Below are 27,237 nucleotides of genomic sequence, written 5' to 3' on the forward strand. Positions count from 1 at the left end.
AGTTAGTGGCAGGAGAACAGGGAGATGTTCACAGGTAGCATGACGATGAGCTGAGTCGCAGTGTTCACATAAGTTCTCAGGTAGCACGACGATGAGCAGATTCGCAGTGGTCACATAAGTTCTCAGGTAGCACGTTCACAAGTTTATTTGCAGTGCTCAAAGATGCTCTCATGATAAATATCAAGTGGTTTATAAAGAATTAGAAAAGAGGGTGTGTATGTGAATTAATGACGTGCATATGTCGTGGTGTTATGTGGGTTGCAAGGGCGCGGCCTGCTTCAGGGGATCCTGCTGGAGACACAGGGTCTGTATAGGCCATGTGTAGAATGGCCCCTGTGTGGAAGATACCTTTGAAGTATACATGGTGTTTGGCACCTTAGCCTTTCCTTCCCCTGCCAGCCCCCTTTGGCAGCGCACATCCACTGGTGCCAACTGCCTTTGATAATGGAGGGGGGGTGGATGGGCCTGAAGCATGCAGACAAGGGACGGAACACTGCTGAATGGAGACACACTTATGTGGATTGTAGGGGCATGGCCTGCTTCAGGAGATCTTGCCTGGAGACACAGGGTCTGTATAGGCCATGTGTAGAATGGGCCCTGTGCAGAAGATACCTTTGAAGTGTACATGGTATTTGGCACCTTGGGCGTTCCCAACACTGCCAGCCCCCTTTGGTAGCGCACATCCACTGGTGCCAACTGCCTTTGATGATGGTTGGGCCTGAGGCGTGCAGACAAGTGCCGGAACACTGCTGAATGGAGACACACTTGATTCACTGAAAAACTGAAACAACCATTGATAAAAGTTCTGTTGTGCTTTATTTTGTTTCTTAATTTTATGGCACAAATGTACTACACATTATAAAGTTCAGGTTGCAGCACAGTGAGGGAAAATCGCCTGTATTGACCGCTGTCACTGGGGAATGTGTCCCTAATGGCACCAATGGCACAGGCGGGTATTACTCATCGAACGCGGTGTCCAAGCCTCCCATGAAGCCACCATGTGTATGAATGATAGGCCACCAGCCTGTACCACCTGTGAAAGTGAAAGATACAAACTGTTTTTAAATGACCAAGATAAGTGAATTAAACCTTATTTTCCAATGACAATTCTTGCATCCAATGGCATTGTTGCCAGTGCAAATGCTACCTAGATACTCTACAATATTGAACGACTATTATACGAATATTACAAGAGAATTGCAAGACTAAATTGGTTTGCCAATGATATATTGACGTTACGACAGTATAGGAGACAACCTTGAAATATTAGTGACCTAAGTGACATCACAACCAGAGTATACTTACTCGTTACTTGGATTCCGAGAGCGAATTGTTGCGCGACGTTCGTGCATAAGCACCATCAAAATCCTCAACACAGACCGAGTAATTCTGCTTCGGAATACTCCGGCTCGTACTGGTAGGGCTGTATTGTTGCCATTGTGGGGGAAACAAACAAAAATAATTTATAGTAATGGTACTGGTATTTGTTCGCACGGGCTACAGCAACGAAGGTTGCTGACCAGAGTACAGAAACGATGCACAGAATACTCAAAGAAATACAGTGAGAAGAATGGAAAAGAAAATCTGATGTTGTCTGTTGCGAAGCGATCTGTTTATACTTATTGAGGAAAGAGGCGTACTGCCGTTTCCATGATGACACGGCATTAGCTGAAGCGCAGAGAACGTTGACACGAGATGTGCTTTGGCGGTGTGAAAAGGGCGGTATGCATCTAGTGCTGTCAGGCTCAGGGGCGGGAGATACGATTTAGTGCCACAAGGATAGTCTTGCTTCGGTGATGAAGCAACGGATAAAATTATCACAAAATGGCCACGCCCTGCTGCTTGATTTCGCATTTGTACAAAAGTGGAAAACTATGGTAAGGTGCATAGGAAATGTTTGTACGATCGATCAACGTATGCTTAAAACACATGCACGAACCCTCGGGACAATAATATTTCTGAGCACACTATTCCTTTAATGTTGCTTTTGAAACTAGCCACACTAGAACTGTCCAGATTTTGCACTCACTGGGCCTCATTACAAATGTTGTACCGCCACAGTTGTTTCCAGACCGGCACACTTCGGGGTTGCCTGCTGGAGCCGCTGTGCCCGGCAGGGAAGACCCTGCTGGACACAACTAGTGTGGCTAAATTCAAAAGCAGTAGGCCTCATTACGGGTCCGGTAGTAACCCTGTGGGTGGTACTGGCGGGTTGCCACCGGACCTGTAAAGAATTACCAGTGCCTGACTTGCCGGTAACACTTGGGTATTACAACCCTGGCGGCCGCAAAGTCAGGCACTGGTAATTCTGTTAATCCCCATTTCCATGGAGTCTGTGGGAATGGGGACCACGGAAGCACCAACACTGTTAGTAACCATGTTAATAATTTAAAAACAGCATGAATTACATCATTAGAATTCTATTGTGGCTAAATTCAAAGCAGTGGATGCCAAATCAGTACAGTTCTATTGTGGCTAAATTTAGAAGCCGTCCAAATCAAGTCAGTGTGGTTCTACTGTGGCTAAATTTAAAAGCGTCAGAATTACAGTTCTGATGTGTTTTAATTCAAAGCTGCAGATGGCTCAATTCAAAAGTATCTTTAACTAAGTCAGTGCAATTCTACTGTGGCCAAATTAAAAATCAGCGGGAACCAAGTTAGTACAATTCTAGTACATCTAAATTGAAAAAGATCGTAAATGTAATGATTACAATTCTAGTGTGGCTACATTCAAATGCCAGCTGGTTACAATTCTAGTGCAGAAAAATTCAAAAACAGCGGGTTACAATTCTAGTATGGCTAAATGCAGTAGCAGTGTTCACTAAATCCATACAATTCTTGTGTGCAAAATTCAAAAGCAGCAGGTTATAATTCTAGTGTGGCTAAATTCAAAAGCAGTAGGCCTCATTACGGGTCCGGTGGTAACCCTGTAGGTGGTACCGGCGGGTTGCCACCGGACCTGTAAAGAATTACCAGTGCCTGACTTGCCGGTATGTAAGAGGATTCAATCCAGCTCTACAGCTAAGTCAATGCCTAGTCTGGGATACTGAATGGAAACCCTCATTGATATATCTTTATGTCCAGTTCATGAGTTCTGGATGACTACCCCTATATAACACCCCTATCTTGGAACCCCCCTGACCCCACTGAGCCAAAAAGTAGTTCTGTTTTGCAAGTTTAAACGGTTTATTTGAGAATGTAAACAATATATATATATATCACACTTTATAATAAATTAATAATTAATATAACACTTCAGAACATGAGCAGTTAACAACAATGGGTAATGTTCTACTAATAAACTGATTTGATTACCCAGGAGTAGTATAAAGGATGAGGTAGCACGCTTGGGAATAGGAACAGAAGAATAAGGTGGTAGAGAATGCTTTATCTAGTTTCAGATGGATGCAATGTTGAATGAAAATGCAATACAGAAAATACTCAATATGATTTCAACAAAACAATGTAATCACTTTTCTCTGGCAATCCACTCCCCCCTTATGCAATGTAAGTTAATGAAGAGGAGAGCACACAGTTCTTAGAAATGCAATCAAATGTAATTCAGTTCACCCCAGCAAGATTAGAATACAGAAGTTTGAAACACAGGCCCAAAATGCTTTTATATATGCTGGCAATGAAGTGAGGAATATGCTGAAAATGGTTTTAATTCCCTTTAGGAGGTTCAGGGTGAGTGAAATATACTTGGGATGAGTTCAGGCTCACTTTAGCAAGGATCTAGGAGTAACTAGCAGGTTAAACGAATTTTTGGCAAAGGAAAGCAAGGAAGCTGCTGTTTTCACACGTGGCTGGATTTTTAACCAAATTGCGAATCGCGGCAAAATTCGCGAATGCGTGAATCACGATTACGGCAAAAGTATAAGGAGTAGCAAGGTCCTAAGCTTGTTGAAAAGCTGAGATTCTAAGCTTTCAGAGGAAAGTTAAACCAAGTTCCTAGCCCAAACGGTTCCAGAGATACGGACGATTAAATAAAGGTCGTTTTTCGGATTTGAAATTTTAAAAGTTCAAAGCGACAGGTTACAGCTTGCAGCTAGAAAATGACAGGTGACAGTTCTACTTAGGTTAAATAGATTGAATTATATTATATTAAACTAAGAGATTGGTTCTGCACAGTTCTGCTAGGTACTCACAATATATTTTGAAATAGGCATCCCCAGCGGTCTGGGTCACCCTGGATCTCTGGCCTCTGGTTCTGGATACTGCTCTGCTTTCTCTGGGTAAAGCACTGCTTCTGGATCTTTCCGCACAGCTTTCTCTGGACCCAGCGCTGATCTGCATGGCTCCTGGATGCTGCTACCGCTGTTAGGTTTGCTGGATGCTGAGGCCTACTGAGAAGAGTTCTCAGTTTGTGGGTTTAGGCCCTTGCTTTGAGTTCTGAATCAAGTTCTTTGGAGTTTTAAAGTGTAAATGTTGAATCTGGTATCTTCTGGATGTTGTATGGTCTGGCAGAGCGCGTTGCAGCAACTGGATTTGAATGTCCTCTCTAGCTTCCAGTGGCTCTTTTTATGTCTTTTGAAAGTGGGTGTGTGTGCAGCATCACTAGCCAGCCCCTCTTTCAACTGCCCATTGGTCAAGCTTTCCGCACTGCTTTGATTGGGGGAAGGAAATGTGTGTCATGGTGATGCTGTAGGTTTTATGGGTCAGAGGATCTTCCCCTGGTCAGTTTGCCCACAAATCTATATTTGACCTAAAGACATATTTCATAGATACACAGTGGTTTGAAATTACATGCACCCATCACGTATCACATGAGGTATACTCTGTTCAAACTCTGATGTTTCTAAGAGCTTGCATTCAGAAACGGCAACATTTTGCGTTTAACTGGTTTTGCAATATTGGTTTTTCATTAAAAATTATACACATATACACGGCTGTCCATACATACTCCAGCAAATTCCCATGTCTCTAGCTTAAACACAGAGTCTGCAGTATACATAAATAGCAGGGTTTTGTCCCAGAACATCACACAAATTCCCAACGCATCTTAAAACGTGCACAGAAAAATCACAAGAATTATGGTATCATTTAAATAATTTTGACAAGTCCGCACCATGAGTTATACATCTTTCTTAAAATCATATTCTGGCCAACAGGGGTGTGTCTTCCCAGGTCACATGGTGGAGAAACCAGTTTATCCAGTTTCTGCCAAGCTCAGAGACCCTGCCCCTCCCAGCTTCTGCCAAGAGGAAGCTATTTTACGGTCCCCCTAATAAACCATCTGCCTGGGCAGTGGAAGGCCCATTGTTCAAGAGGAAGCCATTTATGGCCTCCCCCCAATAAACCCTCTGCCTGGGTCCTTTGTTTAGTCTCTAGCAGTCCCTTGGTAATTCAATCAGAGAGGGGTAACCTCCCCTCAGAATGCAGCCAGGCCTGAGAACTGCTGTGGATCCAGTTTCACTCCAATTGGGGGGAAGTTGTTGGGCAGAATCCAATTCCTTAAGCCAGGCCCCAGCTACTGTCACTTTTAGTTACCCAGTTTTCTGCATTCAAATAAAACTAACAATTTTTACACATGCAGCTGGAATGCTGATTCTAAGTTCAAAACTATGACATTTTAACAGTCTCAATCTATGTGGCAGTCACAAGTCTGTCCCTCAGTTTATTTACACATTTCGATTTTTGGTAATTTTAAATCCAGTTTCAGTTTAAGCCGCTGCAGACCTGCAGAGCTCAGCCAGTCTTGTTATAAACCTTCAAGTCACTTCAGAATATAACTTTACATTGTATCCACCTCTTAGTAAGTCTTTCTTTGGCCTGCTTTGGGTTCATTTATTCAGTTTTACACAAATGTCTGGTGTTGTTTTAAAACGCCGGCTTTCTGATAGTGGTGAGTACTGGTAATGCAACCATTTTTGGGATTTAAGAAAATGAATTCCCCACAGTTCTAGGTTGCTTTTGGCAATCAGCATTGCCATTCCCTTTGGTTTCAGGCTACTGTGTGGGTAGCCCATGGTGGTTTTAGACAGTGCCCGTCTGTGCCCATAACATCGGCAAAAATGGGTGGCAGCCTATTCTTCATGCATTTCCCTGTGCATTTTCTGGGAAGCTCTGGCCATCATGATGTTTTCAATGCCAGTAATGCACAGTTTTTTTTGGTAGGGCTCGGATGCATGGGTAAAAACATCCCACAGGTAACACTGGGGTATTACAACTCTGGCGGGCGCAAAGTCAGGCACTGGTAATTCTGTTAATCCCCATTTCCATGGAGTCTGTGGGAATGGGGACCAAGTCAGTGATTTCAAATGAATGACTCCTATTTGCTCCCTAATTTAAATGTGTTCTTTATATTTGTCTCGCAGCTCTTCTACCTTTAGAGAGTTATTTTTTTCATGTGTCCTACGTGTTTAAAATAATCTTTCTTGGACTAATTTTGGATTCATATATATTATTGTTGTTGCGACTGGAGTACGAATGCCAGGGTGGCCTCAATCAGTATTGACTGGATTGGGGCATCTACCATTACTTCAATCGTGTTTGCTTCTTTTCAGTAGAATGGATTGGAAGAGCTGGGGTGATGTGACTCACTTTGATTTTCATTTCATAATAAACCCGGATGGTCTGCTTCCAGCAATTAGCATCCACATTCCCATGCATTTCCTCCTGGAGGTTTTTCATTGCCTTTTCCTGAGATACATTCCCATGCATTTCCTCCTGGAGGTTTTTCATTGCCTTTTCCTGAGATACCACTAGTACTACCAGTACTCCTTTGAAAGGTCCATATAGGATAGTGAAGTACTGGGTCAGGATTGTCTCTCTTCCCGCTTGTGTAATTTGGGAAGTGAGATAGGAATGGCTTTTTCTTGAAAGGTGGGTGGGGTTATTTACTTTCAATATACTCTTGAATACCATCCATTCACATGGCCATCCCTTGGCGCATAATCTCTAGGATTGCAGAGTTATTTTTGTGTGTTTTAGAGATGTTTTTGCACATGTTATTTGCATTTATTCCGTGTGACTTCATTATTCTTTGTGCCCATTTTGAAGATGATGGCAAGGCTTTTTGTTTAGAGACTTACTCTCTTAATCCTGTTTATTTTAATTGGAATCATATGTGTTCTTGGGGGGGACCCCGACTAGGATCTGGAAGAGTGACTCACAAAATAGGTAATGGGTTGACTGAAGGTCTGCAAACAATCATATTGAAGGCTGAGGGAGGGGTGCACACTAGACCTCTTCCCTTCTGCTGTTACTGTTTCATCTAAGACTCTCTGATATCTCCAGAATATTCAATGTCGTGGGGGACTTCTTGCAGCCCATCATCTTTGTAATCTGTCTCGTCCATCTTGCATAGGCATTGATGTTGTCCTGGGATTTTTTAAGAGACAGGAATCTTCAGCGCAGTTTCTCGTCTTCCGTACTGAGGGTTCCATGTAGATTTTGGTCGTATTTTCTCTGGAAATACTGCCTAACTGAATTACTGTTACCGAATGAGGGAAGCATGTTACAACTGGATGTTTCTGCATAATTTAGAGTCATGTGGAACCTTCAGTTATTCCCCATTTTGGAATTCCAAGGGACTCCACTGTGGATTTTCAATGCACACACTAATTACCTCCAAACAACACATTTCCGTTTTGAAATTCTGAATTTGGTGGTGCAATAAAAAGTGGCAATAATTTAATTTCCTTACTTAACATACCACCAAATTATAAATGAGACCCTCGGTGATGTGGTTTTGCTGCTATGTAGGTTGGCTTTTAAGTCAAATCACAATGGCACAGGCTGAACAGGATGGGGCAAGAATTATATAAGTGCCAATAGAAGAACATTGATGGGGCAGATCCACTTGTTATTCATGGCTTGCTATTTGTGAGAGCAGAGGAGCGTCGTCGACTGCGTATTACATATCCCATCGAATGGACTTCTCTGTCTTCTCCTCTGCCATCTACGACTTTTTTGCTTGGTTTATTCCTCACCTCACTCTGAAACTTCAAGGGTAATGTCAAATTCCTTACAAAACCCCTTTGTTGTCTTGCTAACATATGCTGGATGCCCACGGGACACTTCCAGCCATAGCCAACCTCAGAGCAAAGAGGCAAAAGAAGAACTCATCATCCACACTCATCACTCCCTCTGACCAGTTGTCCAGCAATCTGAGCAAACGAACTGGTGGGGTTCACACTAGAAACTACAGTTACCATTAAGAGGTGAGGCATGTTCAGTCATTGATCCCTCTCAATTTAGAGACAGCTCTTCCTGTACTGGAATCAGGCATGATGTGGACCTGATTCCCAGTGTGTGGGTGCCTTCCGATGTGCATGAGATGTTCTGGTGAGATAGATCATGACATGTCAAGCCACAATGCTCTTCTTCCATTCAGCAATGCAGAGGAAGGCTGTAGATGGGAACAGGGAATGTGCCAGCACAGGCTGCTTTTGCTGGGTCATCATCCACACCCACAAGTAGACCAGAGAGGCAATGGAGCCATTAAGTCTAGTGGATGACATTTAGAATGAAAAAAAGAAATGTTGGTAATCGTTTGAACTTCCCAACATTAGTAAACCATATACTTACTTTGTTAAATATGTTGGAAGGTACAGCAGTTGTGGTTCAGACCACTATAATGATTGATGCTGTATGCATGTACAGCAGTGGACTGGCCTATCAGCCGTTCGGCCACTGGCCGAACAAATTTGAAGTTGGGAATGACCTTGGGCCATGTTGTAAGCCACCCTGGGGGCTGGTTTCATAAGCGCTGTGATAGCAGCCTAGATTTTGACCTCAAATGAAAGTGAAGTAAGTAACGTTGCCTGCCGCGGCCGGGCCAGATGGATGCATTCATGCACAAAGGCACATTCATTAACTAAAGTTAATACTTTGCTACTAAGTGTTCTCTTTGCTTTGATGAATGTGGCACACAAAAGCATGAGGCAGCGTCCCATCCACCAGTGTGGCGCCGCCAGCAGCAAGAACTCGACAGGGCTGTGTGCAGGCCCAGGAGACTGGCCCGCTCCAGCTCGGCCGTGCTCTCATTGAGAGTCAGAAGTAGAGCAGTGAACAGCACATGGTGGGTGTGGGGGCCGGGTCATGTGTGAGCTGCCAGCCTAGCTTGTGTACTTGTTTTTTTGCAGGCCTGCCTGAGGTAGGGGGTGGGGCTGGGTGGGGCTGGCCTGGGGGTGCCGTCTGCCTGACTCCACATGCCGACGACTGGAGACAGCACAGAGACAGAGACATAAAATGGAAGGGGCCAGGCCCGGGGTGGGTGGGAGCACAAGGACTTCTCTGAGCATCTGAGAGACAGGCAGGGAGAGAGGGCCAATGTTTAATATGTTCCTTCTTTTCTTGACCTTTTACTTCTCATCCTTCATCCTGTTTATACGAACCAGTTGGTGCCCAACAGTAGATTTTTCACCATAGACCAGCAATGTTTTCCATTTTATGGCCAGGTATTGTCACCATGGCAGTGCCAGGCAAGTGCCTACACAAGCCCCAAAACCGATGGCTTTGCCAGTGTTGTTTTCTGTCGTTTGTCTCTGTACGCAGAGTGCTGACTGCATCATGTGATGTGGTGGCGGGGGGTGGAGCTGGGGTGGGTGGAGAAGACCATTCAAGTTCACAGCCTTCCAGGGCGAGATTACAACCCCCAAAACCCTATGCCACCCCTGGGTTTTCCACGCTTTTGCCGTTGCTCACCTGCACACGTTTTTGCGGTGCTCACATTGCACAACCCCTCCCAAGAAAGGTCTGGCAGTGGCGGTAGGATGGGAAAGGGTTAATTTATAGGGGTGCTGGAAGAAACGCTATGCGGGCTGAGAAGTGGGAAATTGGAGGGTTTTGATGGGGAGCAATAAAACGAGCTGTTGGGATAACAAAGGTGCACCGAGGGGTTGGGTGCTCGGGAGAGGTGAAAAGATGTGTTTGGATGAGATGGGGCTTGGAGTAACAGGGATTGGGTGAAGATGGGGCATTGGGGTGTTTGTAAAGGGAGATGAGACCTCGTGGAAGATAGCCCAGGGAGAACGCAGGCCCAGTGACCCAAAGATGTTTAAACCCAGCCGATTCAACTGCAACTTTCGAGGCTGATAAAAGGAGTACCGTTAATGTGTGTGTGATAGTGAACCCTAGCGCTCCATGTAGGCACCGTTTAGTTTGCAGTAGTTATTATTGAATTTTGAATCAGGCTGTCGATCCCCATTCCACTTGAACTGCGCCTCCCGATCTGCTGCCGTGCTGCCCCTGAGTTCTACTTCTACCATATCAGTGAGCAGAGCTCGCCGGCCACTGCCATTGGGGTGAGATGCTCTTCCGGTGAGATGAGAGCGGAGATCCTGCTGGCCTCCCTACCAAAAAAATCTGGATTGAAAGTGGATTGCTACTGGATTTTCCCAAACATTTAAATCCTCTTTAACTCCAGAAACTCCCATTGTACTCAGAGGATTGCTTTTGGCTTCTTTTTGGCTTCATGCACCCTGAAATATGTTAATTAGCAATCCTCAGTGGAATGCAATCCCAAAACAATCCAAGCAATCCAATCCCCAACCAATCCACTAAAAATCCAAAAACAATCCAATCCCCAAACAATCCACTAAAAATCCAAAAACAATCCAATCCCCAAACAATCCTATAAAAATCCAAAAGCAATCCAATCCCCAAACAATCCACTAAAAATCCAAAAGCAATCCAATCCTCAAACAATCCACTAAAAATCCCAAAACAATCCAATCCCCAAACAATCCTATAAAAATCCAAAAGCAATCCAATCCCCAAACAATCCTATAAAAATACAAAAGCAATCCAATCCTCAAACAATCCACTAAAAATCCCAAAACAATCCAATCCCCAACCAATCCACTAAAAATCCAAAAACAATGCAATCCCCAAACAATCCTATAAAAATCCTAAAGCAGTGCCATCCCTAAATAAATACAAAAGCAATGGATTACATCTGGCTTCCTTTTGGCTTAATGCACCCTCGTAGAGATCCAAAAGCAATGCAATGCATTCCCCAAATAAACCTTTTGAGATCCAAAAGCAATTAATGTAGTCACCAAATAATACTTTAGAAATCAAAAAAACAAAGCAATCCCAAAAATATCCTTTAACAATATAGGCATTGTTTTGGTTTATGAGCGGAAATAAATTTAGGAGTTTCAAAAAATAATGTTTACTATAATCCTGAAAAGAAGCGCTTAAAAAACACATTTGGTGCACCTTGTTGAATTGGGCTTTAAAAGCCTCACTGTGGCTTAACTGCTGCCCATTTTAGAGAGTTGCATTTTGAATTGTTTTTAGAACTATAGTGATGATGTATTAGGTCAGTCATTTAGGTAAAATGGCCATGAAAAAAGACCATGTAATGGCATATTAACTATATTTAAAAAGAAGCAACATTTTTTTTCACCACTATATTTATTAAAAAGAGCCAGAGATTCAATCGGACACTGTGTACATAGCACAAAAACACGACTGTAGCAATCCAAAACATGGGTGCTTTACAATTAAAAAATGGGTGAGAGGACCCAGAACCAGTCCAGAAAGTCACGAGTCCGGTGGGGGCCCAGCCCAGGGACCAAGCGAGTCCGGTGGGGGCCCAGCCCAGGGACCAAGCGAGTCCGGTGGGGGCCCAGCCCAGGGACCAAGCGAGTCCGGTGGGGGCCCAGCCCAGGGACCAAGCGAGTCCGGTGGGGGCCCAGCCCAGGGACCAAGCGAGTCCGGTGGGGGCCCAGCCCAGGGACCAAGCGAGTCCGGTGGGGGCCCAGCCCAGGGACCAAGCGAGTCCGGTGGGGGCCCAGCCCAGGGACCAAGCGAGTCCGGTGGGGCCCAGCCCAGGGACCAAGCGAGTCCGGTGGGGCCCAGCCCAGGGACCAAGCGAGTCCGGTGAGGCCCAGCCCAGGGAGCAAGTGAGTCCGGTGGGGCCCAGCCCAGGGAGCAAGTGAGTCCGGTGGGGCCCAGCCCAGGGAGCAAGTGAGTCCGGTGGGGCCCAGCCCAGGGAGCAAGTGAGTCCGGTGGGGCCCAGCCCAGGGAGAGAGCAAGTGAGTCCGGTGGGACCCAGCCCAGGGAGAAAGTGAGTGAGAGGGGACCTAGATCCCGGTCCAGGGAGTCATACAAGTATCCATGCCAAGGGCAAAGAGCAAGGGAATTGGGAACTACACTTGTGTCGAAAAGACGAGGTTTGGCTCCTTCTTCTTAATCCGGTAGTTCCCAATTTTGTTTTGGAGGGCTTTTCTGTACTCGGCTGCAGAGAGTAATGGAAAGCCATAACATGGATAAATTCTGAAATGCCAAAAAAACATGTGTAAGAAGTTTGAAAATAGCAAGCAAAGTACTTTTTGGTTGACACATGGCTGTGAGAAATAAAGCATAGACGATTTTTACTGTATTCCCTCTAATGTGCTTTAGTAATTCCATTTATGTACCTTGTATAGCGTCCTGTCGATGACGATCCAGTGTTAACCTCCCCTTTGCTGCCATCAGTTCTTCTTTTGTGAACAAAAGATCCAGCAGCTTATTCTGTAGGTAACGTGCTGGGTTGGCGGTCTGTGATTTTCTGGCAGTTACCACAATCTCCCTCAACTTCACTGGGTTCACTAACACATCTGCAAACCTGCATGTCCCATCTGTCACAAGGGGTATTTTTCTCTGTGTACACAAAAAATGAAAAATTACTACATTTCTCAAAGCTGTCAATCTGATCAAAGCATGTCATTTCCGTAGTTGTTTCCCATTTATTTGCATAATTGGTATATTGTGAAGAAATGACCAATGTCACGTTTCCCCCATGTACAGTGCATTGGTAAAGGAGCCATACAAGCAATGCCTACCTGGAGCTACATTTGGCTCCCAGGCCAACTAATGTCGATCGCGTATACCTATGGGAACCTATGGGAATATTTAAGTAACTATGGGAATTTAACTATGTGCTTGCTTTTGCGAATTTAACTATGTGCTTGTTTTTATAACTATCTAAAAAATTAAAAATTAAATAAAAATTAGGACACCACTATATGACATTGGCAGCATAACGGGTCTTAAGTAATGGACATGTTGCATGTAGGCATATAATGAGTATTGGACGATAACCGGTGAAAACATGAGCCACAGTATTTCAGCTACCTTTTCCCACCCTTTTGACATTTGTCTAGAAGCCCTATGGCCTCATAGGAATGTTTCAGATTTGGGTGGAGACACACAGAAGCCTACAACCAATGGTATTTGGATAGAGAAAAAAACATTTATTTCATAGGGGCACAAACCAACTTTTGTTTAACTCTAATGGCACTTACTTACCTCTGATGCTTTTGATGGACCAGGGTTGGGACTTAGATCGGGGAAAACTTTTTCTGTGGCTCCCGTCCGTCTCCTCTTTATCCACTGAAGGGCCAGTTCCAAGCAGTGCACAACTGCTACCTGCTGACGGGAATCCACTGTGTCCCAGTACGCTGAAATAATAGCACAAATATTAATATTACACATTTTAATACAGTATACATTCTAATGACAATTACCAAGATTACAATGTAATCTTTCCACCATATTGTCATCTTTGTCTATCGGGGGCCGATCAACCTTTTCCGTTGTCCCTGATCTCCAAATGACGATTCCATGCTCCCCCCTCAAGACACTGCTCATGTCTTCATGTTCAGCGTTTTGTTCACAATGGGCTATTCCTGCCCCATTTAAGTCCTGGTGCACGTGGACTGTAATAATGGTGGTGGTGCGCTACACAAATCAAATCATAAACATTCCTATATGATTCTTAACAAATACCTCTTGCATTATTGAAATACACTGAGAAGCTACGAGAGATTCAGATGGCCGACATAGTATCAACTAGTGACTCACAATAACTTACCACCCGACAATACAATTGTTCCAGAGTAATCCTTTTTCATAATCGCATCTTTTCCGTCGTGGTCCAGTTCTACAGTATCAAAAAAGGCACAAATGTGCCCCCTGTCATTGCCACGCAAGTCGTCAGTAATAAACTCCAACTCCTCTCTTCCCAAGTACTGAACGGTATTGGTGGTCTGAAAGACACCCAAATGTTAAATACCCAATGCAAGGCACAAATTAGTTTTCTAAATTTGAAAACAGATGTTTCATATCAACTAGTCGCCGATATAAACTTTATGAAAAATAGCAACTAGTAATTCATGCTATTTGAGCAAGGGGGGTGCGGGGGAACAAAAACAAGAATCTTACTAGGCCCAGTGACATTGAGAACGCGCAAGTGCATGGAAGAGGGAAAGGGGAAAGTGCATGGAGGGGTGCGGGGGGTGGGAAGTGCGGAGCAGAGTAGAAACAGATACATTATAGAAAATAAATAAATAATAAAGGCAACAAACAGTGGCAGGGCAGCTGGCAAGGGCTGGGTTAAGGCGGCAGACAGGGTATGTCTGATAAGTGCACGAAGAAAAAGAGGGGGGGGCAACTGTATGGTATCCCAGTGCAAGGGGTGGCCCGGAGGCAGTTTTGGGTGCGTGGCAGGGTGAGCAGGTACCAGGGCTTCTCTAGAGACCTCATCAGATGTGACAGGGGAGAGAGAGAGGTGAGAAGAGGGGGGCCCAAGAGATCAATTACGAAACAATGTGCGCACCAGCAAGATCAATCTCTAGTATTGCATATGAGAAAACAGTCAGGAAATGGCTTTCTACCCACATCACACACTCCAAACTCACTTCCCACTACCTTGAAACTTCAGAGAGATTGCAATGTGTATAATAAACTTTCTACCAACAATGCTGTACACTGTTGTGTCACGGGAAGCGATAAAACTCGACCTTTCACCTCTTGACAAAACAGAAGTGGCAGCACATAGCATTGTTCCTAAATACACTACGAAAACTATGGTTACACTATCACCATAATATGATATACATTTCATACAAGAATGGATAACCATATGTATCATTAATATCAGTGTGTATAGGCCCATATTACCAAATCACTGTGAATTCAAGTAGATGTCCAAGGCCAAATGATAATGATGTGTTAAGCGCATTATATAAAACGAATATACATACAATATCACACACATCGCTACAGCCAGTGCTTATCTCACTGAGCTATCTCACCGGCTATACCAAAATGAGTAATTATATGTCTCAATGTTCTCAAAGTGAGAAAGCAAATTGCACTCTGTAGTGGATACCATTCAACTGATAACAGCAGGCCATTTCATCTGCAGGTGTGGTGCAAAGCTGGCCACATGTCAAGCCTGCATGGATCTACTTTTCAGCCTTCAGTGATTGGCAAAATAGGGAAAGCAGTGCACTCACATGACATCCTGTAATCTGGGCACTCGTTACTTCATACATGCAAACAAACCTCCTGAACGATTTAGTGCTGCCTGTTACTTTTGCAATCCAATCACTTAACTGGTACTACATGAAGATAAAGCGTTATTAAAAGATTCAAAAAACACATAGCTGGTGAAATATGTACACAAAAACGATGCATCCGAGTCAAGTTACACGAAGACGTGTACACAATCACTGTGGCAGATAGCCACCTCACGCACAATAATGATCGTTTACAAAAAAATTGTTCACTCAAGATGGAATGTCGTGTGATGAGACAGTTTGGCAGAAAAAACATTATGCATACAACTTATGAAAAGTAAAATGAGACAGCAGGCATCACTCACAGGGTAAGCTACCAGGAGAGGTAGAGCAATACAGAAGAGACAGCAACTCACAGGAAGACAGAGAGAGAGAGTAGAAGAGGAGCCACCAGGAGAGACGTAGCAAGACAGCAGGTCACAGGGAGATAGAGACAGAGCAGAGGAGACAGCAGGCATCAGAGAGAGAGAGGAGAAGAGACAGCAGGCGTCACTTACAGGGTAAGCTACCAAGAGAGGTAGAGCAATACAGAAGAGACAGAAATGCACAGGTAGACAGAGAGAGTAGAAGAGACAGCAGGAGTCGCAGAAGGAGCCACCAGGAGAGAGAGCAAGACAGCAGAAGAGACAGCAGGTCAAAGGGAGGGAGGTGGACAGGCAGCGGGGCAATATACAGAAACAGAGCAGATAACAATCCCTGCACCTTCAAGTGAATCTTTTACCCATATGGTTGGTGGAACAGAGATTACTGCTAGAGTAGATGGAGGTACATTTTGTAAGGAAGATCAGAACGGCAACAAAGTAGACAATCTCAGCAGCACTGCCGCTTACGTCATCTATGCCACACCAATAACACATTTTAAACCCGGCCTCTTCCACATCATCAGATTTGCACATAGAGAAATGTGAGTAGATGGAAGCTCCATGGGCCGACGGTTATTGGGTGACCTGGGGAGTTGACTATTTTAGCCCTGACTACTACCCTCATCTGCTCTCTATAACAGTGCATGAAATGTTCCAGGACCCCATTTCCATACTGGTGAAAAGCATGTGAAATGGCACTAGTAATATGCACTTAGTGCAGTCTTGCAGGTCTTTCTGTGCACACTGTAAATTAAAACATGCATTCAGCATTCCCAGGGAGCAATGTTTAAACTATCAAGTTTCCAGACCTCTTTTCTTCCGAATCTTTCAGCATATAAATTCCCAGCTGAATCCCAAAACGCCACCCCTTGCACAATTGGTCCAGGCGCTGTAAAAGCACTGGCGAGAAGGCAGTATAAATATTGGCTAGCATATACCAATACAAATGTGTGTGCCCCGCAGACTGTTTACAGTGGCTTCACTTGGAGGAGGTGTGCTTCACTCCTAGCAGACCTTTAAACTTATTTAAACACACAGTAGCGCAAAGCATTTCGCAGTGATCCTTGGAGAGTGGTTTTACGTGGTTTGCCAGGGTCTGGAGGGGCCCAGCAACATTGGGAAAGTAGCCTCTTTGCCGCCCGATCTACATGCAGATTGGTGAACTTTTCAGCTTAAAGTGTAAAGCAGCTTCATGTCTGCCGAGCGTGAAACTGCTGCCTGCACGCGCTAGCTTTCCCATTGTGATGGGCTATTGTATCCATTCACCTAAATTTTGCATTCCACATCATAAAAACAAATGCGGCTCACGTGCAGGGAGTCGCTTTATGTAATTCACATTGTACTCAAGCTTTCAGCCAACGCGCGCCTTTCAGACAATGCTGTTTTTGGGGAGGGGGGCGTGGGAGGCAGGTCGTCTTCCTCGTAAATCAAACATTGTATGCGTCCTAATCAAAAACATGCGCAGCGAAATGCCTCTGAATGAAGCAAGCCTAGAAGGGCATCCATCCCTTGCTTACCTTATTTTGGTGTTCATGCGTTTTGATTCCCTGGCCCACGCTGGAATCTCGGCCGCCGCCATTGCTGCTGGTGTGGTGGTGGAGTCCAGTGTTTACAGGTCGGAAGGAAAAAACAAGCTGCATCTCCTTCCGAAACAAGCCCGAAACAAGCTGACTCCCATCAAAATAATCAGGAAAAAAGCAAGCGCACGCCGCAAACGGTGTGGATGGCTCTCAAAAGTGAGAAACGTAGTACACTACCATAAACATAGAGAAAACACACACATCTCATGTTACAATAATTTGTTTTAATTTTAAATGCATTTTATTTTTCTGACAATTAGAATGTTCACATTATTGGCTTTTGCTCCTTCACTTCTGTTCCTTCATGTTACTATTCCCTTGTTGCCCTTTAACACAGGTGTCTCCACATCAGCCACTTGCTAACAAAGTAGGATTGGTAGCTTTTCAGTGCGGATTTAGTGTTTCAGCCCCCTCTGGCTGTCCATCTAGTGAAAACCAGTGGCTATTAACCCCTGGCTGTATTTCTTTCTCTCCATTATAATGTTTGTACCCCACACGTGCCTCACACTGTTTTCCACTCTAAGCAAGCGTGGCTGCAGCCTGAAAGGCAAAGCTGTGATTAAGATGGCTCTCAGCCACAACAGCCCGGTTGGGCAAGTGGGCAAGAGGCTTTGAAAGACTGCGCTGGGAGGGACTCGGGCTGACATTGAGGCCCAGATACTGAAATATGCGCTTAATACTGAGTCCTCGTTTGCACAGGAGCATATATTGCAAACCACATGGCCCGTGCCATTGTTTTCCCTGGCTAAACATGCTCCAATAGATATATTGTGTTCTTTGTTGGTTGTATATACTGCATCCTATACCATATGCCTCATGTTACGGGGGCTTAATGCAATAGATGCAGGTAGAATTGGTAGGAGCAACACATTACAAGCCAAGCCTCCTGTTACGGGGGGTTAAGCAATAGATGCCTTTAGAGCTGCCTGTTACTTTGCAATCCAATCACTCAACTGGTATTACATGAAGATAAAACGTGATTAAAAGATTAAAAAAACACATAGCTAGTGAAATATGCAAAAAAAATGATGATATGATGCATCTGAGTCAAATTAAACGAAGATGTGTACAGAATCACCGTGGCAGATAGTCATCTCACGCACAGTAAAGCATGTTCGTTTAAAAAAAATGTGTGCACTTAAGATGGAATGTCGTGTGATGAGACAGTTTGGCAGAAAAAACATTATGCAAACAACTTACGAAAAGCAAAATGCATTTTTGCCACACCAAAAAACGCGGTCTGTTAATTTAACATAAATGATTTGTAAAAAATGGAAGGAGCTCAAACCCCCTCCCCACGGGTTCCCCGTTAACGTCTCAGCAAATAAATGAAATCCACCCCTAAGCAGATCAACCCCGCTGTCTGCTCCAGATCGCAGGCCCTCCGAAGCCGCCCCCCAACCCCCACACATGTAGAAAAATACGTATTCACTGAAAATACTGCCTCAGTTGCTGCAGATCTCCCCACCGCGCTAGGTGACTGTGGGCTAAGCCTTTGAGCCCCTATGCAGGAAACATGTTTACTTTCTGAACTTCATAAGATCCTTTTCACCATGCATGAAGTGGCAGGATCGAGTTACCGGTAATGTGAATCTCGATTGGACACAGTCGCTGCAATGCAGGCAATCACACAAACAGTGCCGCGAGCAGTGCGCGCAAGGACCGCGATGCCGGTGCAATATAAGCACAGACTATCCCACAGGCAGCAGCTTGCAGGGATAGCGCGGACCCGCGATGCGCATTAATGGCGTTGCGATCACACGGCCGCCGGCACATTGCTTAAACAAAGAGCCTGCTATTAATGTGCAGTGGCCGACTGGAGATTTGTGGAAGCATACTGCATGGAGAGTACAGGCTGTAAATCACTTTAAGGTATTGTATTGTTTGTTTATATAGCGCCTATACACAGGAAAGTGGTTCAAAGCACTCAAGGAGGGTGGGAACAAGAGGAAAATCGATGATAATAGTCTGCACAAGCAGAGTAAGTGCGTAAAATGCATGTAACGGTTGAGACACAGCAAATAGGCCTGACGACAATTCTGCAGTTTTGCAAGTGCAATTAAGGGGAGAAGAAAGGGGAGAACAGACGATCTTCAGGCATATGCATTTGGATTGTGCAAGTGCATAGAGTGTAACAGGGAGGGGAAGGTCCAAGTGCACCCAGTCAGTGGAGACTGGGGTAAGTGCAGAGAGAACCACACTCTCTGGTTATTTCTAAGTGCCTTGAAGGTGAGTGGGTGAAGGGCCCAGTGGCAAATGCGAGAGAGGACTGGCAGGAGTGCCTGGGACCTGTGAGACTCAGAGGTACACCAGGTGGCCAGTTAGCAAGTTTCTAAATATCTTCCTTCTCGAGCTCTTCACTCATCTGCCTCCAACTCCCACAGGGTCAGTTGTTTCTCCAAGCAACGAGTTGGTGGTAAATCTCTTTCTTTGGCTGTGGCCTTCCTCTAACAGCCTCCCTGCCTCTCTGAAAAATTGAGGAGAACCATCTCTGTTTCTGGAAGCACCTCAAGACCATCTTCTTTGCTTCTGATCCATCTGACAGATTGCGTACGTTTTAAAGGCCCGCTGTATATCAATAATTGTTTTATTTTTGAAGATTTGATTGGCTTTCTGTTAAAAAATATTCATGCTAAACAAGGTGTTGACATGCACCGCCAAGTCGATATGACCTAGATTAAGAAGCAGCGGATTCTTTTAATTGGCTAAGGAAATCCACACAGCTTGCAAAGACAAAGGGCCTCATCACGAGTTGGGTGGTATCCCCGGCGGTATTACCACCTGGACTATTAGCGTTACTGCCAACCCCCCATCGCTATTAGTGCCGGATGACAGGTTTGGCTGAAACAGTAAGTTCCCATTCCCCATTGGGCCCATTCGGGAAGTCCCCATTCCCCATAGGGCCAAAAATCAGCAAAATCGCGGCAGCAGCAATAGCGTTGCCGCCGCATGTAAGGGTTACCGCCAAACTCGTGATGAGGCAGAAAGTGTTGTCACCATTACTTCATTGTGCATTCTACTACTGACGGCTTTTTAAATGAAAGTGGGGAGTAAAAAAACTGCTTTAAGAAGAACTGTGCTATTAATGTGTGCAGGATGTTAAGTAAAAGAAATGTTGACATCTGCCAAATATGTTTTATGAAAAGAAAATGACAAATATTAAATAAAAAGAACTGTAACTGTTACATGAGATTTGTAAGGTCTTATGTTTTAAATCAAAACATCCTTTCAAATTTAATGCATACCAATTTTAGTCTGACTAGATCCTATTTGATTATTATTGAATTTATTAAGTGCAGGTCAAGCTTCGAGAAACAGCAGAGTGCTTTACAGAGGTATACAACAATACAGATGGATAACAGAGCAGTTTTCAGAGGAAAGAATAGAACAGATACGCAGCTGGGGGTGGTATATAGAGGAGCACAGAGGAGGGGTACAGCTGTACCGGGTGGCAGGCAGGAGATAGGCGGTCACCCGGTACAGCGAGCCAGGTGGCGCGATGGGAGGTATGACCGAGGTGTTAGCCATTCCTTCTACCCATTGCTGCAAATTGGTATACCCTGAATGTTAGCGACTAGGCATTATCTAATGGAGAAATTAGTTAAGTGCAGTTGGATTTGTAATTTGCACCAATAAAATGCAAAATGAATAAAACCTAATCTCTGCGAAATGTTTAATCAGATTAAAATGCTAAATAACGGCTACCAGCGTCGAAACTAGTTTGACATTATGTTGCCAACATGTAAATGCAGTAAAAATGTGTGCCTATTTTACTGGATTGTTTTTACAGAGATACAAGTTGGAAAAAATCTAAAATAAATCTTACAATCGATACTTGTTTGTAAAATAATCCAAAACAAATGCAGTAAAAATGTGTAGTGTTGCTGGATTGGTTTTTATTGAGAAACAAGTTAAAAAAAAATAAAAGAAAATCCACCACTTTAATAGCAAGCAATCCTTGCTTCAAAAAATCCAAAATAAATCCTGTAAAAATGCTGCCTGCCAATTTGTGTTAGTGGATTGTTTTTACTGAGAAACAAGTCAGTAAAACTCCTAAATAAATCCTGTAGAAATGACTGCCTGCCAATTAGTGTTAGTGGATTGTTTTAACTGAGAAACAAGTCAGTAAAACTCCAAAATAAATCCAGTAGAAATGCCTTCCAGCCAATTAGTGTTAGGGGATTGTTTTTACTGAGAAACAAGTCAGTAAAACTCCAAAATAAATCCTTTAGAAATGCCTGCCTACCAATTAGTGTTAGTGGATTGTTTTTACTGAGAAACAAGTCAGTAAAAATCCAAAATAAATCCTCCGACCCAAGACAAATAAATCCTTGCTTGAAAAAATCCCCAAAAAATCCAAAATAACTCCCAAAAAAATCTGCAGCTTGAAAACAATCCAGAAGCAATCCCAAAACAATCCAAAAAGTGGATTTCTTTTTTACTAGGGAGCTGCAACCCTTCTTATCGCCGCCATCTCCCGACTCCCGACACTTGCATTATCCTCCGGTGACCGGCTCCTTCGTTACTATTTCGATTATCGCGCACGCTGCCTCCTCTTGTTAATAAGGGTCCGTGGGAGGGTCTCTCTCTTATCCATTCTCTCCACGTCTTTTAATCCCAGTCTCTTATGGGTACCAGGCAACATGCTCCCTCATTTTAATTTTAAAGCCGCTGCCCAGTCGGGCCCCGGGGTTGAGTGCTCTGTGCAAATCAGGGGACCATGGACCCGGCAGGCACGTCAGGGGCCCAGAAGCTGATCCACGGCTGCCGGGCCCTGCACATGCCTGACTGACCCTTGGATACGAGTGGTACTGACCCTGGAGGGTCGGGTGGACCTTTTTCTGAGGTACAGTTTGTTACTCTGGCTTCTGTAAACCGAGGGACAGGCCCGGCTGCACATGTGGGGCAAGGGGTGCAGAATGTGAGCACGTCAGGGACCCGTTGGGGGAGGCATATTCTCTATGTTATTCTCAGTAGGCAGGCCCTGTGCATGTCTGGTAGTTGAACGACGGGCACTGCACTGGACATATAAGGCGTGGAGGATGGGTCTTCGAAGTGGATAGCTCACGAGTGAAGCGCTGGTCTCTGACATGCTGCCCGTCTGCATCTGGCAACCTTGAATCCCTCGGCTGGGCATTTAGCCTTTCATCCTTCCGACTCAACTCTTCCCGCCCTGTGTACAAAAGGGAATATTTGTTTGCACGAATGTACATTAGGAAATGTGGATTGATTGGTGGTTCAATTGCTGTTTATTTGAAATCCTAAACTGTTGTGTGCCGTCCAGTATTGTCCCCAATACGCGTGACGTGCTCTGCTCTCCACATCACGCCTGGTTTCTGTAGCCTTCCCGGAATTCCACTCTTAGCACACTGTTCTGTGCACAGCATCTCTTGATGGAGAGGCTCCTGGCGTAATACACATGTATTCCCATGCCTGGTGCTCTAGCCACTTTGAAGCCTTGCTCCTGGGGACCAGGCGGCTGCTTCTCAGATGTCCCGCTAGCCTGTGGAGCTCGGGAGCTGCACCGCCACCTGCGCATTCTCAAATACCTCCAAGATGCAAATGGTTTGTTCGAGTGCTCCAACATGAGCAACCCATCCAATTACTGGCTAATGTAGCTCTCAAAGCGGATATGTGCACCAGCCTGCAAGGTATGTCAGGTAGTCATTCCTCGCCGAGCAAGATACGTCAGGTAGTCATTCCTCAGCGTGCAGGGTACGTCAGGTAGTCATTCCTCGGTGTGCAAGGTACGTCAGGTAGTCATTCCTCGGCGTGCATGGTCGTCAGATAGTCATTCCTCAGCGTGCAAGGTATGTCAGGTAGTCATTCCTCGCCGAGCAAGATACGTCAGGTAGTCATTCCTCAGCGTGCAGGGTACGCCAGGTAGTCATTCCTCAGCATGCAAGGTACATCAGGTAGTCATTCCTCAGCGTGCAGGGTACGTCAGGTAGTCATTCCTCAGCCTGCAAGGTACGTCAGGTAGTCATTCCTCAGCGTGCAGGGTACGTCAGGTAGTGATTCCTCGGCGTGCAGGGTACGTCAGGTAGTCATTCCTCAGCGTGCAGGGTACGTCAGGTAGTCATTCCTTGGCGTGCAAGGTACATCAGGTAGTCATTCCTCAGCGTGCAGGGTACGTCAGGTAGTCATTCCTCGGCGTGTAGGGAACGTCAGGTAGTGATTCATTGGCGTGCAAGGTACATCAGGTAGTCATTCATCGGCGTGCAAGGTATGGCAGGTAGTCATTCCTCGGCGTGCATGGTATGTCAGGTAGTCATTCCTCAGCGTGCAGGGTACGTCAGGTAGTGTGATTCATTGGCGTGCAAGGTACATCAGGTAGTCATTCCTCGGCGTGCAGGGTACATCAGGTAGTGTGATTCATTGGCGTGCAAGGTACATCAGGCAGTCATTCCTTGGCGTGTAGGGAACGTCAGGTAGTCATTCCTCGGCGTGCAAGGTATGTCAGGTAGTCATTCCTCAGCATGCAGGGTACGTCAGGTAGTGTGATTCATTGGCGTGCAAGGTACATCAGGTTGTCATTCCTCGGCGTGCAGGGTACATCAGGTAGTGTGATTCATTGGCGTGCAAGGCACATCAGGTAGTCATGCCTCGGCATGCAAGGTATGTCAGGTAGTCATTCCTCGGCATGCAAGGTATGTCAGGTAGTCATTCCTCGGCATGCAAGGTACGTCAGGATTCCTTGGCGTGCAAGGTCATCAAATAGTCATTCCTCGGCGTGCAAGGTACGTCAGGTAGTCATTCCTCGGCTAGATTATGGTATGTGCACCAGCATGCATGGTACATCAGGTAGTCATTCCTCGGCGTGCAAGGTACGTCAGATAGTCATTTATCTGCGTGCAAGGTACGTCAGGTAGTCATTCCTCGGCGTGCAAGGTACATCAGGTAGTCATTCCTCGACATGCCCGGTACGTCAGGTAGTCTCATTCCTCGGCATGCAAGGTACATCAGGTAGTCATTCCTCGGCATGCCCGGTACGTCAGGTAGTCTCATTCCTCGGCATGCAAGGTACATCAGGTAGTCATTCCTCGGCTAGATTATGGTTGTGGCTTGGATTTAATTTAATGTGTTAAGTATTCCCTTATGAATTGGTGGGTTGAAGGCCCTGTACTGGCAAGATGGTAGGGCTAAGTATCTTCTCAATTTTAAGATACTGCGTCCCTAAAGGTCTGCGGGCATGAACGTTTTTTGCAATATTGAAAAAGTGTGAAAAGAGTCTGCCCGCTGCCCTGTCCTTTTTATGCCGCAAAAGAAAATGGTGCATTCATTTTGCCACACTTGACAAATCTGGCAGATGTCTATTCTCTTTTTGACAGAGTACAGGGGGTGATGGCCCCTCAGTAGATATCTCGCCACGGCTTTGCATAAAATCTCCCGTTCTCATATTTACCCCAGCTGCTTTAACAGCTGCATTGCAGTATGCTTCAGCCAGTGCACCTGTATCCCTTCCTGGGGTATTTAAACTGTGCCACTGACCTAGCACCTGCTATTTACAACACTAAAAATAAAACAACCACCAAGCCGGCTAGCGCTATATAAAAGAAGCAATTCCAATTATTACAATATTTTCCCTACTGTTTTACTTTTATTTTCTTTATTAATTGCTTGTTTTGTTATTTTTTTCTATCCACGTCTTAGGCGTGTGCATGTGTCTGCATGCAATCGGCGTATACCATTTCTCATTGCTGTCCATTCGGCCCACCATCTTTTCTAGGTTGATACAAGCAGTCCATGGCACTGAGTACTAATAAATACATAGTATTGAAGAATTAGCCATAAGGCGCTATAGTAAAACTGATTTTAATTGAAGGCATGAAAATTGACTATCGACCAGTGAATTCAGAGGGGCCTAGTTAACAAAGCATTTTTTAATGGGATTGTTCCATTGGAAAACACGTTTGTAAATCAGTCGCCTCGTGTTTACGCTTTTCTAAGACCGCTCAGATTAAAAATCACACACAACACCCAGCAAAGCTATCTTCTAGGTGCACAGCAGCACATTAATTGCCAGTCACTAAGTGACCAGTGTGGACTGCCAGTGCATCGACGCGCTCGCCACCTTTCAATGGTGCTTTGTGTAGTTCCACTATACGCTATCACGAGCCGGAGCACTCAGAAAGTATACAGGTCTTCGTAGCGACCGCACGGCCAAAGACCAACTTCTCCAACACAAAAGTTCCAATTTATAGCGTGTGGCAAAAAATACATTGTAAATAAAATGCAATGGACGAATGCCCAACTTCCACCTGCGGTGAGTTGTGCTACTGTACTTGGTTCATAGTTGTGTGGAAAGTGTTGTGTAGGGGGTCAGGCTGGTATACACAGCAAGTGCAGGAATGCAACCTGCAAACATGTCACCCGGGCACCTGCAGGTTGAGCGCTAGCTGGCGATGCTGCGGTCCATCATCTAGGTGTGATCTGCAGGAAGCAGGTTCAAATCCTGGCAAGGTCAACTCAGCCTTTCATTAATGTGAGGTTGATGAATGAGTACCAACTTTAGTTGCAAATAATTGTATGTAAATGTGTTCTATGTTGAGTGCTTTGGCAAAAGCACTATATAAATAACACATCATTATCAAACAACAGGGCCATGGCCATTGCCTGGAGTGCCTGGGTGGGTCGCTCAGAAATTAAGCACTCACCTGCTGTTGCTGCTCACGGTGGAGCCATCCTTTTTTTTTTTTTTAGTACAAAATGAATGTTCTCACTGGTTTTGACAATACATGCATCACACACCATTAACCCTCCATAAGAAGCATTTTCTGTAAAGGCGTGTATTGACGCGATTCATGGATGATAGATGAGGGACACTTTATTTGCGGTGGGTGGTGAGCCACTTATTTTTAGGTGCCCAAGCCCATTTCTTGTCCAAGAACGACTCTGTTTATGTATGTAAGGGATTTATAAAGCTCAAACCTAGCTGGGAAACAGTGGAGTGCTGTAATAGGACACACCAGGGGGGTTACTAGTAGGATGCAGGACTAACAGAAGAGCTTGGATGGGTATAGCGAGTAGGAGGGGAGACTCCAGAGGGGAAAACATAGTGTTGAGTGGATCGATCAGCTACTGGCAAGAAGTTCAACGCAGAGCATGGTCTGTAGGTCCTTCTTAAAGTGTGGGTGAATGAGGCCGTCTGATCATCTTATCTGCATTGGTAACTTGTTAAAGAGACAGGGTGCATAGTAAGTAGAGGCTGGTGTCCATGTGTTTCCCGTCTAGGGGGACATTGTTTCCATCTTGGCGATGTTGTGGGTTTTGGGAGTGTACTGGCCTCCATAAATGATTTGGCTCCCAAGCAAGTAGAGTGGTGTTTTGTTGTGACTGCTTTGTAGATGACGCAGTCTGTCTTCAGCATGATGTGTGCTTGGCGGTGGTAGCCGGTGTCGCTCTTTTGGATTGGTGTGGTGTATTTGAATTATCTTAGTCCTGTGTTAGAGCATGCTGCAGCGTGATTGACAGCATTCACAGGGAACACATTTGCCTCTGTGACTGCTGCAAGTAGGGCATTGCCACTGTGGGATGTTTTTACCTATGCATCCAAGCCCTACCACAGAACTGTGCCTTACTGGCATTGAAAACATCATGATGGCCAGAACTCCCCAGAAAATGCACAGGGAAAACATGAAAAATAGGTTGCCATCCATTTTTGCCTCTGTTAATGTTAATACAAGAGACCATGGCCAGGCCCTATCCTTTAGCAACACACAGAGCAAAAACCAGTGCAAAGAAATATGGTGCTGTTCAAAATCTGAAATGTATTAATTCAAGACAGCTCCCAAAAAGGGGTGCAGTACCGGCGCTCGACACTAACTGGTGCTAGCGGTCTAAACTCTGACAGGAGGCCTGTCTTTCCGGAGCTGACAAGGAACCTGAGTTAGCTGGAAACTTCAAAGCCTTGCTGGTTAATGAGAATTCTTAACACCTACTGTTCCCAGGCCCCACATCAGAAGGCAGTCTGATCTAATTAAAAGTTTGAGAGGCC

The 27,237-nt window shown here is 45.0% G+C and overlaps 2 protein-coding genes across 4 annotated transcripts in view; one reads left to right on the forward strand and one right to left on the reverse strand.

Annotated features, from left to right (window-relative positions):
* The window catches only part of KCNIP1 (potassium voltage-gated channel interacting protein 1), a 1,926,792-nt gene that overhangs the window by 900,352 nt on the left and 999,203 nt on the right, over positions 1-27,237 (forward strand). The window lies entirely within an intron of this gene.
* LOC138582735 (uncharacterized) lies at positions 11,348-17,317 on the reverse strand. 2 transcript variants are annotated; one of them, XR_011305068.1, is made up of 5 exons: positions 17,178-17,317; positions 13,800-13,984; positions 13,245-13,396; positions 12,374-12,596; positions 11,348-12,230 (listed from the first exon to the last, which is right to left on the reverse strand). XR_011305068.1 is itself a non-coding variant. In XM_069654324.1 (5 exons), exons 1-5 carry the CDS (start codon positions 17,298-17,300, stop codon positions 12,058-12,060), a joined length of 846 nt encoding a protein of 281 aa, XP_069510425.1. In that variant the 5' UTR covers positions 17,301-17,317; the 3' UTR covers positions 11,934-12,057. The 2 variants fall into 2 exon arrangements, 1 of the variants encoding a protein (XP_069510425.1); XM_069654324.1 differs by having other exon boundaries at positions 11,934-12,230; positions 13,810-13,984.

Source organism: Ambystoma mexicanum, chromosome 3q (assembly GCF_040938575.1).
Source record: "Ambystoma mexicanum isolate Mex_15411 chromosome 3q, UKY_AmexF1_1, whole genome shotgun sequence".
Classification (NCBI taxonomy): Eukaryota; Metazoa; Chordata; class Amphibia; order Caudata; family Ambystomatidae; genus Ambystoma; species Ambystoma mexicanum.